The 14559-nt window shown below is 36.6% G+C and overlaps 1 protein-coding gene across 1 annotated transcript in view; it reads left to right on the top strand.

The window, feature by feature from the left end:
* The first annotated feature begins 5016 nt into the window (after window positions 1-5016).
* Window positions 5017-14559, top strand: part of LOC139592660 (cytosolic beta-glucosidase-like) — a 31990-nt gene continuing 22447 nt past the window's right edge. The window contains exon 1 of the mRNA XM_071432728.1: window positions 5017-5172. Within this exon, the coding sequence (XP_071288829.1) occupies window positions 5017-5172 (156 nt within the window). The remainder of the gene's footprint in view (window positions 5173-14559) is intronic.

The raw sequence follows: 14559 nt of genomic DNA, 5'->3' as shown, positions 1-14559 counted from the left end.
CGAAGCTAAAGGAAGTTCTGGTAACTAACCAAGAACTCACAGTGCCCCATCCTTTGAGAAGAGAACTGGCAAATGGCACCCTGCAAACTACCTGCTATTACACAGAAACCTCATTTTAGATATTGTCAGTAACAGCTGCCAAAATGAGTCTTACAAAATCTCTAACCTAAGATGTCCTTGAATAATGCTGAACACTCAGACTGTAACTCAGTTTTAACTGTAACCTAACAAAAGATTCTGGCAAACCATTGGAGTTGTAGATTGGAACAAAAGGAACAAGATTACAGTAAAAATTTCACAATTACCCTTTACTCCTAGACTCTGTGTCTTCTTACAAATGAAGATGAAACATGTTCTAAGTAGTGAAATTTTTGACCAGAATGCAAAGACACTGGTCCCTGAGCTTTAATATGATGTTTGTGTGCCACTGAGTCACTCAACAGGACCAACCTGATCTGCGTGAGATGTGAGGCCACTGTTACACTTGAACTAAATTAGGTCAGACACAAAATGCAAAGTTGACAATGCTTTTTTGCTCTTATGCTGCAGTTATACTAACTGCAAGAGAAGAGAGGTCTAATTAACACAAAATTCACCAGTGTACAGAAAATTCTTTCATTTTGGGCTCTGTTTTAAACAAATTCAAATTGTACTGTTAATTTGTGTTGGATGGGTGCTTTTCATCATAGAAGGTTATCATTTTTGATCTGGCACCAAGAGTTGTAAAGCTGGATTAACTAAATCAAACCATAGCCCAAAATACCTTTTCCCTCAGAATAGTGCTGGGTTAAACAGTTCTTCCCTTTGGCTACCTTATTCCCAGAATTTTTACCTACATCAATAACATGACCTGATTCTCTTCATAGCCACATAAAAAGCTTGTGCTGGGTGATGGATCAGCATGGAGATAGGGCATAAAACTGGCAGTGGGAGCAGTAAATGCCAGTTTAGACTATTGATTCAACCAGAATTTTGGTTTGGCATCACCACAGCTTCCACATAGCTAATCAAGAGATTGCACTTCAGTGCTACTGAAAGAAACATTCTCGTGTTTTTCTCAAACTACTTGCTTCTCAACCTTGTCTTGTGCTTGTGGCAATGCATGTTTTGATCAGTTGTATCAGTGAGATGATCCATGTGGTCACATAATCCAAAGATGATGATGATGGAAATGGTGAATGTGGCTTCTGGTGTCTGTGATCACAGCCCATCATAATTTTCCATTCTCCTAAAGTCCTGAAGAGAAAAATTTCTTGTACTTCTTTTCATCTTAATGTCAATTCCTTTCTAATGTACAGATTTGTGCATTAATTGCCCTTAATGATTCTGAACTGTTTGCTCTGTTCTTTCATCTCTGCTGAAACCACTCCTGCTAAGATATCTCACTATGGATGCCAGTTGCAAAACTATGATTTTAAACTATGCCTCTGTTTAAACTGCTACTATGGAAACCTACAAGTCTTGCACTCTGTTGATTTTTCTTCTTAGTTTGACTGCTTCTGCAGTGACTCTAATTCCACTCGTCTTTACCTGTTTTCAAAAGGCTTGAAGGCCTCAAGCACAAGTCTCTTGAAGGCTTATCCTTGTCCCTTCATCTTTCCTCTTTCATGCAAATTACTGCAACTTCCATTCTGTGCCAAATATTTGAAAATGTTTTTTCTTACATTGACTCAGGAAAGGCCTTAATCCAAAACATATGTCCCACAGGAGTCACTTAACAAGTTTCATGTGAGGGTTTGGGGTTTTTTGAACTGCAGTATACCTATGTCAAGTTTATTAGGTCACTACTTTTATTGTAGTTGTTGTGGTCTAAGGATATAAGAACAAAGCTACATAGTATAGCTGCTTCAGAAACCAGAAAGTCCTGTTGCATCTACCTTTCCAACTACCTTACCTTTAGGATATATGCCCTCACTCTTGCTCCACATGCTGTAGTTTCCTGATTATTCAACAAACCAATTTAACCACAAAACTTTTTTGTGTTTAGTTTTCTGTCAGGTTATTGAGTTGAGTCAAGGCAGGAAAGGGTTAAAAGAATGTCAGAGCTGAAGAGGGGGGTGGGAAGAGAGTGAAACCTCCCACCTGGGCAGCAAAGTAAGTAATCTTATGTAACTTCAAGAAAAACAAGATTTGTAGGGGGACAAATACCTTTTCTTATAATAGCTGATATAGATACAAAGAAAGAGCAAGTTGTTCCCAAAGCTTACTGACTATAGCTGGGATAGCAGCTACTTTTAAATATCACTTCTTTCTGCGATTCTTGCTTCTTTTTCTGCGCTGAAAAATCTCAGGACTTTCTTTCCCTCAATCCCCTCATTCTCCACCAGTGTTGGTGATGTTGTTGGTGCTGGCGATGCTTTCTTTGTAGTGAGCCATGTAATTTGAACTTTTTTGAATGTGTTTTTCTTTTGGATTGCCAACAAGCACAGTTTTGTCCAGTTCTGTGGTTTCCCTTTCCTCCATAAAATTTTCTGCTAATACATTCACTTTAAATTACTTTTCAAAATTGAATGTACTAATGGCAAATTTTATGAAGGGATGGAAAACCACAGAAATGGAAAATTTTCCTCCCTTCTTTTTAGTCTACTAATTAGTAACTTTTTCTATCCAGTATATATAAGAAGAAGAGTGTGGGAAAGAGAGCAAGGCAACTAAATTCTTATTGGTGATTATGTGTAAACAAAGGTAGCCTTGGCAGCATTTCAAGTTCTTCATTTGTCCTCAGGTCAAAGAGAAATTTAGGAACATTTAATTATGTCTGTCTTTCATTCTGATTCTTTTCTTTGCTTACTCCCTTTTTTTAATCATCTGTTATTTTACATCCCTGCACATTTTCCTGGGCTATCATCACCTTCACTGAAACTGTTACTCTCTAATTCTTCTCTCAAGGGACTCCCAGGCTACCTCTACCTTCATATCTTATGGGGTTTTTTTCTCACTGCCACAGAGTTTTTTTTACCAACCACATTTCATGGATTGGGATATTATCAGTTACATTTTGTTTGCTACAGCAATTGTCAAGAAAGAGGAAGCATTTGGTTGCCCTCAGCTTTGTCTGCAATACTGTGGTTATTTGATATTCCAAGTACAGGGAGGTGATGATAACTGCTGACACATGCTGGCTTGCCGTTGGTAATCACTAAATCTAAGCAGGCACAGAGTCACCTTTGTACAACCACTTCTTACACAGCTGCAGGTTGTACTACTGCACCCCTGCCTCTGTCAGCCAGTCACTGAGCTACCCCAAGCTCTGCTGTGTGAATTACACAGGTATTCCCAGATGCTTGGCTAATGTTTTTCAGGCTGGACATTCTCCATTTGTTCTCAGACACAGAGATATTCTCTGCAGCCACTCTCCCATTTGGCAGCAGTCAGTGGTCAGAGACCTTCAGCTTTAGTAGTATAACGGGGAAAATGGAGTTTTTAGCCTCTGTTGGGAGTCTGAGGAGAAACATTATTTCCCTCTACCTATGTTGCTCTTTAAGCAGACATATTTCACCAAAACTTTGGCAAAATACCAAACATTCATTGACTTAGTTTGTATACTTCTTATGGAAAACTTTTTTGAAACGCTTAAAAGACTGCTCTCCAAGCTGCTTATTTAGAGATCTCTGGGTTTGGTTGTCAATAATTCCAAATTAAGTTAGAATTATACACTGAAATTTTGTATATTAGAACTTGAAATACCACCAGATTCACTTCCGTGAAGAGGACAGTCAGTCCTTGAATATTTTCATGCTTGATTTTCATTTTCTTTGCCATGACTGAAGGAAAAAACCCATTCTGTCTGGATTTAGCAGACTCATACAGGGATCTCACTCCTCCTCTGCTGTTTTAGACTATAGTTGTAGATGGAGCACTGACTTTGAAATACAGTTCCATCCCATAATTTTAGAAATGTGAATGGCTCAAAAATATGTAAAATATGTTGTACGAGGTTTCTTTTTTTAACATACAAATTCCATTAGCACTTTTTGTGTATTTAGCCTTCAAATAATTGTTTCATATAATTTTGAAATATTTTGATTATCTATATATCTTACATAATTCCTCCCAAAAAATAAAGCTATAAAAATATATATTTGCATGGAAGAGGAAGAGATCAATATAGTTTTCATACAACTGAGCATTAAAAATTTTCTATAATGTGAAACAGTCATTCCAATCCCTTTTGAAATATTTTCATCTGTTAGGGACATTACCAGCATTAATGTACTTACAGGTTTCTAAGCCATAATCTGCTAATAAAAATGGAAATAAAATAGTTTTCCTTCTACTCCTTGTCATACTTTGTTATATACTTCTATAGAGGTTATAATGTAGGTAGGTTTCAAACACTCAGAATGGTGAGGAAAAATTATAAAGGAAAACAAAACTCTGGACTACTTCATTACTAACATAGCAGTGCTAATGGCTTAAAAGAAGGTGATGGTGTTCTGAGGTGGTGGTGGTTATGTCTAGGTAGATAGATGGGTATTACTGTTGTGTGAATAATGCATATGAAAGAAAAGCTGTCTGATGCTTAAGCAATTCAAATGGTTCCAAAGTTAAGCTTCCTTAAGAGGAATAGTTTGAAGTATTTCCTTTATTCCCAAATCTTTTCACCTTAGATTTTACAGAACATTAGCCATAGAAAAGTCCCAAATTTATTGGCTGTATATTGTTGCCTGAAGCAAGAGATTCTCTTTTCTTCCCTGCATGATATCTTGAACTCAGGGAGAAAACTTAGATGGAAAAACAGGAGGGAAAATGCTATTGTGCTAACAAAAATAAAGAAGACTAAACTGGCCAGAGGCATGTGACAACTGAGTCCCACACTGACACAGGACTGTAGCTCAGGCAATATGCTGCAGGACTGAGCCAGGCCTGGGCATAGTCAGAAAAGCAGAAAGGGAGGATGATAACAAACTGCCCTGGACTCACAGGTGTGCCCACAGCGATGGAGCAGGAGCCACGGGCACACTGATGACAACGAGTAAGATACTGCCTGTGAAACAGGGGTGGTCAGTACCCAAGATGCATGTCCCCCGTGTGTGGCACACGGACACAGGGCACAGCCCTACCACGCAGAGATGCAAAAGGAGCAGTCAGTGGATGGGAGAAGCGCCGTGCCTCACTGTGGCGCTCCTTCGGAACTCAAACCCATACCTTGCAGCAGGTGGAGCCACAGCAGTAGGTTATAGCTGCCTGTCTGCTTGCAGAGCTGTATCATCCAAGTGATCTCTGTGGCACCCTCAATTTCTACACAAAACTACAGCCTAAACTATCTGCTGTGAGACTTGTACTGATCTTTTCTCCCAATACGTTTTATCCATAGGATTACTTATAGTTCTGGTAAACAATCACAAGGCATAAAAATTTAAAAAATAGGAAGCATAATAATAAATAGCAATTAGTACATCATTAAAGTTTTTCTTCCCAAGACAGGAGGAAATGGAGAAAACAATGCATTTTGATGTCAACATCAGCAAAATTTCTGGATCTTGCTCTTTGAGTACTTAATCATCCTGACATCTAGGCACTTCCATGGGAGTTTTGGCAGTGAAACTATCCAGGGAAAACTTTTTGTTCAAGCAGGCGCTTCAGACTGCTTGCCTTTTTTTTTTTCTTTTTTAATAACGATATTTTTAAATATCGTGATTTTATCATGATGACACAGCATAGGAAACATATTTCAAATTGTGTCTTGTAGGCAATTGAGATTCAAGTCTTAATTTAAACTTCATTAAACAGTTAGTATATATAAAACAAATAGCAGCTATATACTAAAACATATTTGCAGAGTATGATGGCAATGCAATAGGTCCATATAAATTTCACTGTTATGAATCTATTACATAACTTTTAATCCTTGGTGAGTGTTTAATAATCAGTATTCATAAAACATACACTAACTGTCCTATTAAATCTAAATTAATTGTGGCTCAGGGAACATTAATTTAAAAGGTTGCCTATTTTCCCAGCAGATCTGATCTTTGTTTCATATTTTTCCATTAAAATTAGTGTTAAAGACTGAGTTTGTTTCATTTAGAATCTATTTACTAGGTGCTCTGAGTACCTGTGAATTACATTCTGCTAAACTTCTCTGCTAATAGCAATAATAAAGACTCTCACCCATTTTATTCCAGTGTAATTAGCATTATCTGGAGATAATAATGATAATAAAATATCACATATTTGTATAGGAAAAGCAGTCCCTATTGGCTGAAGGAGCTGACATTCAGCAGTTCATTAAAACCAGTGAGTCGAAATTTGTCAGTGGGATTTGCATAATTCTAGTTTGCAAAATGACCAACTCTCAGGAACGGATGTCAAATTAAAAAATTTGGAATACTTTTCTTGTTTAAATGAATCATGATCCTCACAGAGATGACCTAAAAGTGACTCTATCCCTTGTCATCCTCTGCAACAAATGTAAGAAGCTGCAATAACACTGCCTGTAGACCTTGATGAAGACTGCATTGCTGTGAGCAATAATTGGCATCAGAGTGTTTTGGTAAGAGAGCTGAGATATTTCTTCATTGGAGAAAGGGTCAAGAATCCTTGAAATTAATGTCAGAAGAAACTGTTCAGTCATATAGTCTAACATATAAGAAGCCATCACAAGTCCATATTGAACTCAGTGGATTGTAACTGATTCAAGCTCTCTACGAAGATATTTCTGAGAACATCCAAAGCTAGAGAATACATTGCTTCTTTTAGTAATCTATTTCTAGTGATTGTTCACCTTCAGTTTTAAAAATCAGTTGTGCTTTTTTAAAAACCTAGTAAATAAATAAATAAATTAAATATATTTATTTTTATTATTCATTATATTTGTATAAAATTTATTATTTCATTATTATAATATAATAAGTAAATAATAAAGAAATAAAGACATTATTCAGTACTCTTTCAGTACTCACAGGAATTGTATCAATACACTGAAATCATAACTTCTCGCAGTCTTTTTAGAGCCAAACCATCTCTGTCATACAAAGGTCTTCCCTTCTGTGGATCTCTGCTCCCTCCAGTTCCCAACCCCCCATCCCCCCAAAAACAGTTGCCAAAGCTGAATACAGCATTCCAATACTAGCCTCATCAATGCCATATAACTTCTTTGTTCCTCTTTACCATTATTTCCCATTACTGTGTTTGGTTTTTCTGTGACTGCACATTGAAAATCAGAAGCCCACTGAACTGTCAGTTTATGGATCTACCTTCAGTTTGTGTGGTCTAGATACCATGCCCAGATATACCTGTATTGAAACACAGGGATGTTTGAGCAATTGCTGAGCTATCCTTACACAGCATCAAGGACTTTTCTTCTCACTCCGCCCCATTAGTGAGGAGGCTGGGGGTGCACAAGGAACCAGCAGGGGACATGGCCAGCACAGCTGACCCCAGCTGACCCTAGGGATATTCTATGTCCAGTGGCAGCATGCTCAGCACAGACAGCTGGTGAGAGGAGGAGGAAGTGAGGCATGTTTGGAGTGATAGCCAATGTTGATGGTGCCCTGCTGTCCTGGAGATGTCTAACTAAACATCTGCCTGCCCGTGGGAAGTGAAGAATTAATTCCTTGGGAAGTGGTGAATTAATTCCTTTGGGTGGGCAGCTTTTCCATTAAACTGTCTTGATCTCAACCCATGAGTTTTCTCTTTACCTTTCCAGTTTTCTCCCCTATCTTCCACCAGGGCAGTGAACAAGCAGCTGTGTGGGCCTTAGGTGGTGAGCAGGGTTAAACCATGACACTCACATAAAGCCAGAGATTACATACCTTTTGTCCCTTGCCATCTATTTCTTGCTATACAGCCTTAGCACTGATGTTGTAGTCCTAGCTCTAGTTTGGCTGAAGCAGTGAACTTTAATCTCAGCTGATTCATACCTGAAGACACTAAACAAACAACTGACAACATTTTTCTTCATTGTACCTCACACCCTGAAGAAATACACACTCACAGAGAAGAAGAAGTACAGGAATTAAGAGCATATATGGTCTTGTGAGCTAATGGTGAAAGGGACCTCACTACTCCTCTTTAAGCAGAACTTTCTCCTTTGCCCATTAAGTCATTGGTTAATTGAGCTAGATTTTATTAACTGTGCTATTGCTTACTGCACAGTTTAATATCCATCTATATTTCTTTGCCTCTGGAAACCAATAGGAGGCTAAAATTTTATTACAATTTAAAAGAAGAGAATAAGTGAGGGTTGAGGAAAAATGAAGAAGAATTATAGGCCACTTTTTAACTTCAATACCTGACAAATAACTAGAACAATTAGTAAAGCAAGAGCAATCAGTATGTAAACAGGTTGAAGAAAACACAGTGATAAATCGGTAACACATTTGTAAAAAGCATAAATCAAGTGAAACCAAACTAATTGGTTTCTTCTATGAGGTAATGAATGCACAAAGCAAAAGCGGTAGACAGAATTTCTTAATATTTGTAAAACACTGATCCTGGTTGCACAAGGCATTCTCAAAAAGAAGTTTAGTTGGATTAAATAGAACCAGCACAAAATGAACACACAGGTAAATAAATCAAACACTGGAAAACTTTTCCAGTTGAGCTGATAGCTGGGAGTAGATCAAAAACACTTTGTACAATCAAACATCTTACACAGTTCAATTCGGACATGAAGGGATTTTTTTTTTTTCTTAAGTCAATCCCCCCCACAATAAAACAACATCTCATGTAAGAAACACCTAAATAAAGAAACTGAGCAGACCAGCAAAAATGACAGCCATTTTGGTTCTATGCCAGCACCAGAATAGCTTACATCAGCATCAGTTTTCTGCTACACAGCTGAGCTGCTTTATTTAGATGCATTAAATATTCCAAAGCATATCTAAATAGAGCTTTGGTTGCTGTAGGATTATCTCAAATTTATTTATTGACGTTGCTTCTGTTGACTGGTATTTCTGTCCATTCATCTAAAATCACAGGATTCATTAAATGTTTATGCCTTTTTGTTTTGACTGAGTGAAAAAAGATGTCTACTGGCACTACATGTCTTTGGGATATTTTGCTCTGTTTTCCTTATAAAAGCTATTAAAGATTCATATGATTATTTACTTGTTTTCACCACAGCAAATAGTCATGCTGTTGGCAGATATGGCCATGTGGTGGTTTTGCAATAATTGATTTTTGATGAAGAGGAAAAAACTCACCTATGTTTTTTGACAACTAAGAGAATGTTTTGGCTTTTAAGAATACAGAAACACGTTCTTGTCCCAAAATCTCATGTGTTAAGAGGCAATAGATGATAGAGATATAAGATCCCAAAATATCAGTGAGAGGTTCTTTAAAGACTCACAGACAGCAATTGTAGCAGGAACATCAGCTCTCTCATCGTTCTCATGACTTTTCATTGCAGTTAGAGGAAAGCAACATTTTTAGAAGTCTTAAGGATGATTATCAAGTTAGTTTTGCAGATTCTTATGAGACAACCTTTCCAAGTTAAGGGTAGCACACACCTGAACAGCAGCTGAGCTAATCAAGTCTGACAATGAAAACCAGCAAATGTATTTTAGTGTTGGGATAAAAATATAATGGTGAAAGGAGACATCAGTTGTAAAAAAAAAGACTGAAATGCAGAGCACAGAGAATAGGCAGATGTAATGAACAGTGTTTTATACAAGAAAAAGCAAATACTATAAATTGTTAAAGAGTTGATTTTGTCTGCTTATAGACTTTATTTTAAAGTATAATGAATATATATATATATATATATATGCCACAAATAAAATCCTTGTCAGTAAAACTTTTGCCACAGTCATTTCTACACCCTTAATGTAATCCAGATTGCATTAAAGTTGAAAAAAATGCAAAATTGCTTCTGACTTCCCCAGGAACGGCTTTGCACTCATAAGCAGTGAGCCTTCTCATTTCAGTCAAGTACCACACGACTTGAATAGTTAATTTTAAAAAGGGCAAGGATACAATATCATTAGATAGACTGGGGTTAAAAAGTTATGAGCTGGTATTTTAAATAGTAGAAAATTACTTCACTGGGTTTTTTTAAGGGAAAGAATCACATGTAAAGATGCAAAGATGAAGGTAACTTTGTTTTCCCTCATAATGAACGCTACCCCTAAATGTGTGTACTAGTACAATCATAATATTGTCTTAGAATAAATTTAAGAGTTTAAAATACATAATTAAAATTGAAGGATTTAGGGTTTTTTCCCCTTATAACTCAATTTCTACTTAGACATCTTCACTTCATAGAAAATGGCAGCAACCTTTAACAGCATACAAACACATATTAGATTGCAAGTCCTGCTTTCTGAGAAGAAAATAAAGGATTCATGGAATATACAGAGGAGAAATGTTGCTTATGATGGGTGGAATAGACAGTAAACAAGAGTGACTGTGGAGTTGCTGCTTTTGGAGGCCCACATGGCTCAAGTTGATGCAGTGTGAAAACAGAAGACATGAGATCTTTTAAGTTACTCTCAGCAGGCTGTAAGGGCATTTTAAGAAGCCCACACACCACTTCTTAACCTCTTCTTTCAGTGGAAGCAATGTGCCAGGAATGCTTTCAAAAGTTGCTGGGACTAGTAGTACACCCTATCTAATGTCCTAGTTTTTACATTCCAGGTAATTGTTGGATTTTTTTTAGATGATGGTTTTTTGAAGCAGCGCAATGAATGGTGCAGATTTACATAGCCTCCAATGTTTACAATTCTTTGTTGTGAGTTATAATGGATAGAGACACTTCTACTCTAAAACTGAAACCATTTGTTGTAGCATACCTAAACAAATTTATTCATAAGTGGCAATACTTTCACTTTAAAAAAAACCTAACGGCTTCTGATATAGGGAGATATCTAATCAGAGCTTAAAATACATTTTTAGGAATGTTTCCTAGAAGATATGGAAGGGTAATCTTTTCTTTTTTTAATTGAGAAGCTGTAACATAAATATCTATGTAGAAACACATACAGATAAGTAGCTCTCAAAGTTTTAAAGTGTTTTTGAGATCTACCCCACAGAAGTGCATTAGGTCACATACATATAAGTAAGAATGCAAATAGCAAATGTTAAGATGTGAAGATACATAGGCCCTTTCTGAATGCCTTCAGAAAAAAAGAAAAAAAAAAACCAACTGTATAAGGAAATGGGGGCTGTGTGATTCTCTGAAGGTGAAGAAATTTGAATCACAGCTGTACAGGAAATTTCAGGCTCAGATCCTTATTGCTCTCTCCAATTGCTAGTTTACAATGAAAAATATTAATACTTTGAAGATTCTTAACCCAACTATTAGCATAATTCATTTTCAAAGATGTACCTCCTACAAATCCCTATCAACAATTTTTTTCCAGTCAAAGAGATACAGCTTCTTCTGAGGTGTAGCAAAAATACCATGCAGTGGTCTGCCTTGCAACTATCTAAACCAAGAATCAAAGACAATATCTGAGTAAGACTAGATGGTGGGAGCAGAAAGATTTTTAAAAAGGCAGAATTTTATTAATGGATGAAATTTAACCAAAGGAAATAGTACAGTTATTTATTTATAAATAGTAAGATTTTAGATAATTATAAAATATAAACAGGAATATTTTAAAAAGGTGGAATTGTATTACTGGATGACATTTAACCAAGGGAAATAGTACAGCATGATCTCAGTTTCATTGAGACTAGTCTAATTGCCATTTGCAACCTGGAAGACAGCTTTTCTAACACAGCCATGGGGGGACATATGGCTGGATTCTTGTGGGACCTGTGTCCAAGATATGCCAAAACTCTATAACACTAAAAAACTCTGTAACACTAGCCCTTGCAGATACTGCCTGTGGGAGAGGCAATCTATAACCCAGCTCTGTACAGTGCTGTGGCCAGGGCAGCACCTAGATCAGCACAAGCTTGCCACCCAAGTAGTTATATGAGTCTTTAGTCAGTTGTACAATTAATATCAAAATAACAGTGCTATCAACACATCAACTAGCTAGCTGAAACTCAACCTTTGTAAGTACACAGAGCTAATCACAACCTTCATTAGAGAATAAATTTTCTACTGGAAGGAAGACATCACTCCTGACAGGTTGAGATTGCGTTTCCCCAAAGTGCCTTTTGCTCAGTTACTCACTTCGCCTAATTTTAGATAGAGTGAACTGACTTAACTTCATGCAGTTTTCAGCTTTTGTACAAAAATTGCTCAAGCCTTCTCCAGCCCTTGGCATAGGCTGAAAGTTCATTTGCTCACTGGGAATTTGTGTGCTTTCTTCTGAAGATGCTGATTATTGCCACACACAGAATACTCACATAGTTGGATGCACTGAATCTATTCCAGTGTATCATACCTTATGATCCTAGCTGATAAACAGGTTCCACTGAAAAAGTACCATGAAAATTCTAAAAGAAAGTGAAGGTAGGATGACCTTCTCAGGCCATGACAGCAGGTGTAGGGAAGCAAAGCTGCACAAATTTCAATTAATTAATTCATTCATGACACTGGAAAAAAAAAGTAGTATTGAAAGTACCTGAAGGGACTTCAATTTATGATAAATTAAATTGTTCTATACTAGTATAGTAGGATCTTGCCATATGTTTTAACATAACATTACCTTGTTTGTGTTCTAAATAGGAACACTTACCCAAATTTCATATAATTGTAGATCAATAGTCTAATTTTACTAGGTTTACCCACTTTTTCCACTAGATAAATCCCTTTATCACCCTCTATGGAATTATGACCATGGCTCTTCATTTTTTGTAATATAAAGGGTAGCTCCTCCCACACAATTTTTGACAGCCTTATGAAGTTGAGTTCACCTAATGCCCAGCCCTTGCTTTCTCAACACTTACCCCGCCAGTTTATGATGCAGTCAGATTTTATGTGACTCTCTAAGGAGAATAAGCATAGAGTTTGTATTCATATAGTTTGATTTTAGCTAAGAGCATAACCACATTTAATCCATTTCATGTTGAATGATCTAAACCTTTGTGATCTTGGAGTCAGGTAAAAGTGCTGTAAGTATTAAAAAGTTTGTATTTCTGGTTTAAAATGTCTGGGCTACTCGACCTGACACTATGCATCTGCCTTGCTTAGGTAGCATTTGTCAATGCAAGACCCTCATTCTCAACATTTGTGCCCTAGATAGTTTGGCAAGTCATTGTATTTTTATCTTTGGAGTATGCTTCAGTTTTCCTAGGCTCTTTTCTGAATAGAGTATGTACTATCAGGAGAACTATTATTTCTTCATAAACAATGCCCATGTTGATGACTGTCTTGTTTATAAAACTTACCTTTTTTATAGTCAAGCACTATAAATGTGAAAATAAAATGCTTATTTTAGGGTCTTAAAGATGCACAGCTGAAGATCTTCTTCCTTTCCTAAATGCAAATGCTATTAAAATCACTTTTTCAGCAATTAAAGAGCATTAGGTAGACTTTCAGTTAAGATAAATTTACCTCAAAAATGTATTCATTGCTCTCTTCAAAAGTAAAGCCCCAAAGCAAAATACACACAGTTGCCAGAAGCTTTAGTCAAAGCTAAAATTAGCCATGCTGATTAAGTGGATTTTGCATAACCTTAACTATTAATCCCTCATATTGGTCTTCTTTTCTTTGAAAAATCTTTAAGTACCAATAACCTAAAGGTTTATAGAGTCACTTTTTAATACTACTTAGTTAAGATTTAATCCTTTGTATAGCAGTTAACATTGGCACCATCTTTTAATAGCGCAAGATTTCTAACATGCACTTGCTGAACAAAACAGGCATTTTCCATTCTAGGGAAATAATAGCAATACACATAGAGCAGAAGAACTTTGATTTAAAGAATTAAAAAATGTACTTACAAGAGATAAAATGGAACTAACAGTAAATTAATCTCTCTATTTTCACCCTTTCCTTAAATAGTATTCTTTTCATGCTTAATTCTTTCCCTTTCCATTTTCTTTAACTCAGCTCCTTATTTTCTAACAGCTAGATTGCCTCCCATCTTTACCTGGCTAAGCAAGACATAAATTACATTTTCCAGAAGACCAATAATGAATTTGACTCCAAATCTTTTTTTGAAAGCAACCTCTGTTTTATAGACACTTCTGAAAAGCTAAGATAGTACTGAGTCCTGGATCATTCTGTTGCTGTCAGAGGGAAATTAAATTACTGCCTTTAAAAGTTGAAATTGTTCCTATTTTCAGAGTAGGTCAAGGAGGAGTGAAGTAAGTTGTTCTTCATAAAGTGGTGTGCCTTTGCAAACTCTGACTCTTGTTTGGGGCTGGTCCTGCTAACAGAGGGTGCTTTCCCTGAAGATTTATCCCACACCTTTTGTTTCAGATCTGCTCTAGGCTAAGAGTGCAAATATCACTAGCTACCCAAGCTCAGTCGACACCTGGAAGCTCATTAGTTTATCATAACTCCTTTGTGTGCCCCAGCCCTGCCTCAGCATTTCATAGCATTTGCTCATCTGCCTGTTTTTTTTCACAAAAAGTAATCAACCTTCACATTTTGTAATAATTTGCATTTTCTGATATTTATTTTTTTAGCACCAATAATTTGAAAAGGGTTTGGCAGCACCAGCCACCCTGCTTCTTTCACTTTAGAAATAAACAGAAATCCAAAGGGGGGAA

The sequence above is a fragment of the Agelaius tricolor genome, unplaced genomic scaffold (genome assembly GCF_023055355.1).
Source record: "Agelaius tricolor isolate 1412-34295 unplaced genomic scaffold, bAgeTri1.0.p SCAF_8, whole genome shotgun sequence".
Lineage (NCBI taxonomy): Eukaryota > Metazoa > Chordata > Aves > Passeriformes > Icteridae > Agelaius > Agelaius tricolor.
This window is presented reverse-complemented; position numbering and strand designations above follow the sequence as displayed.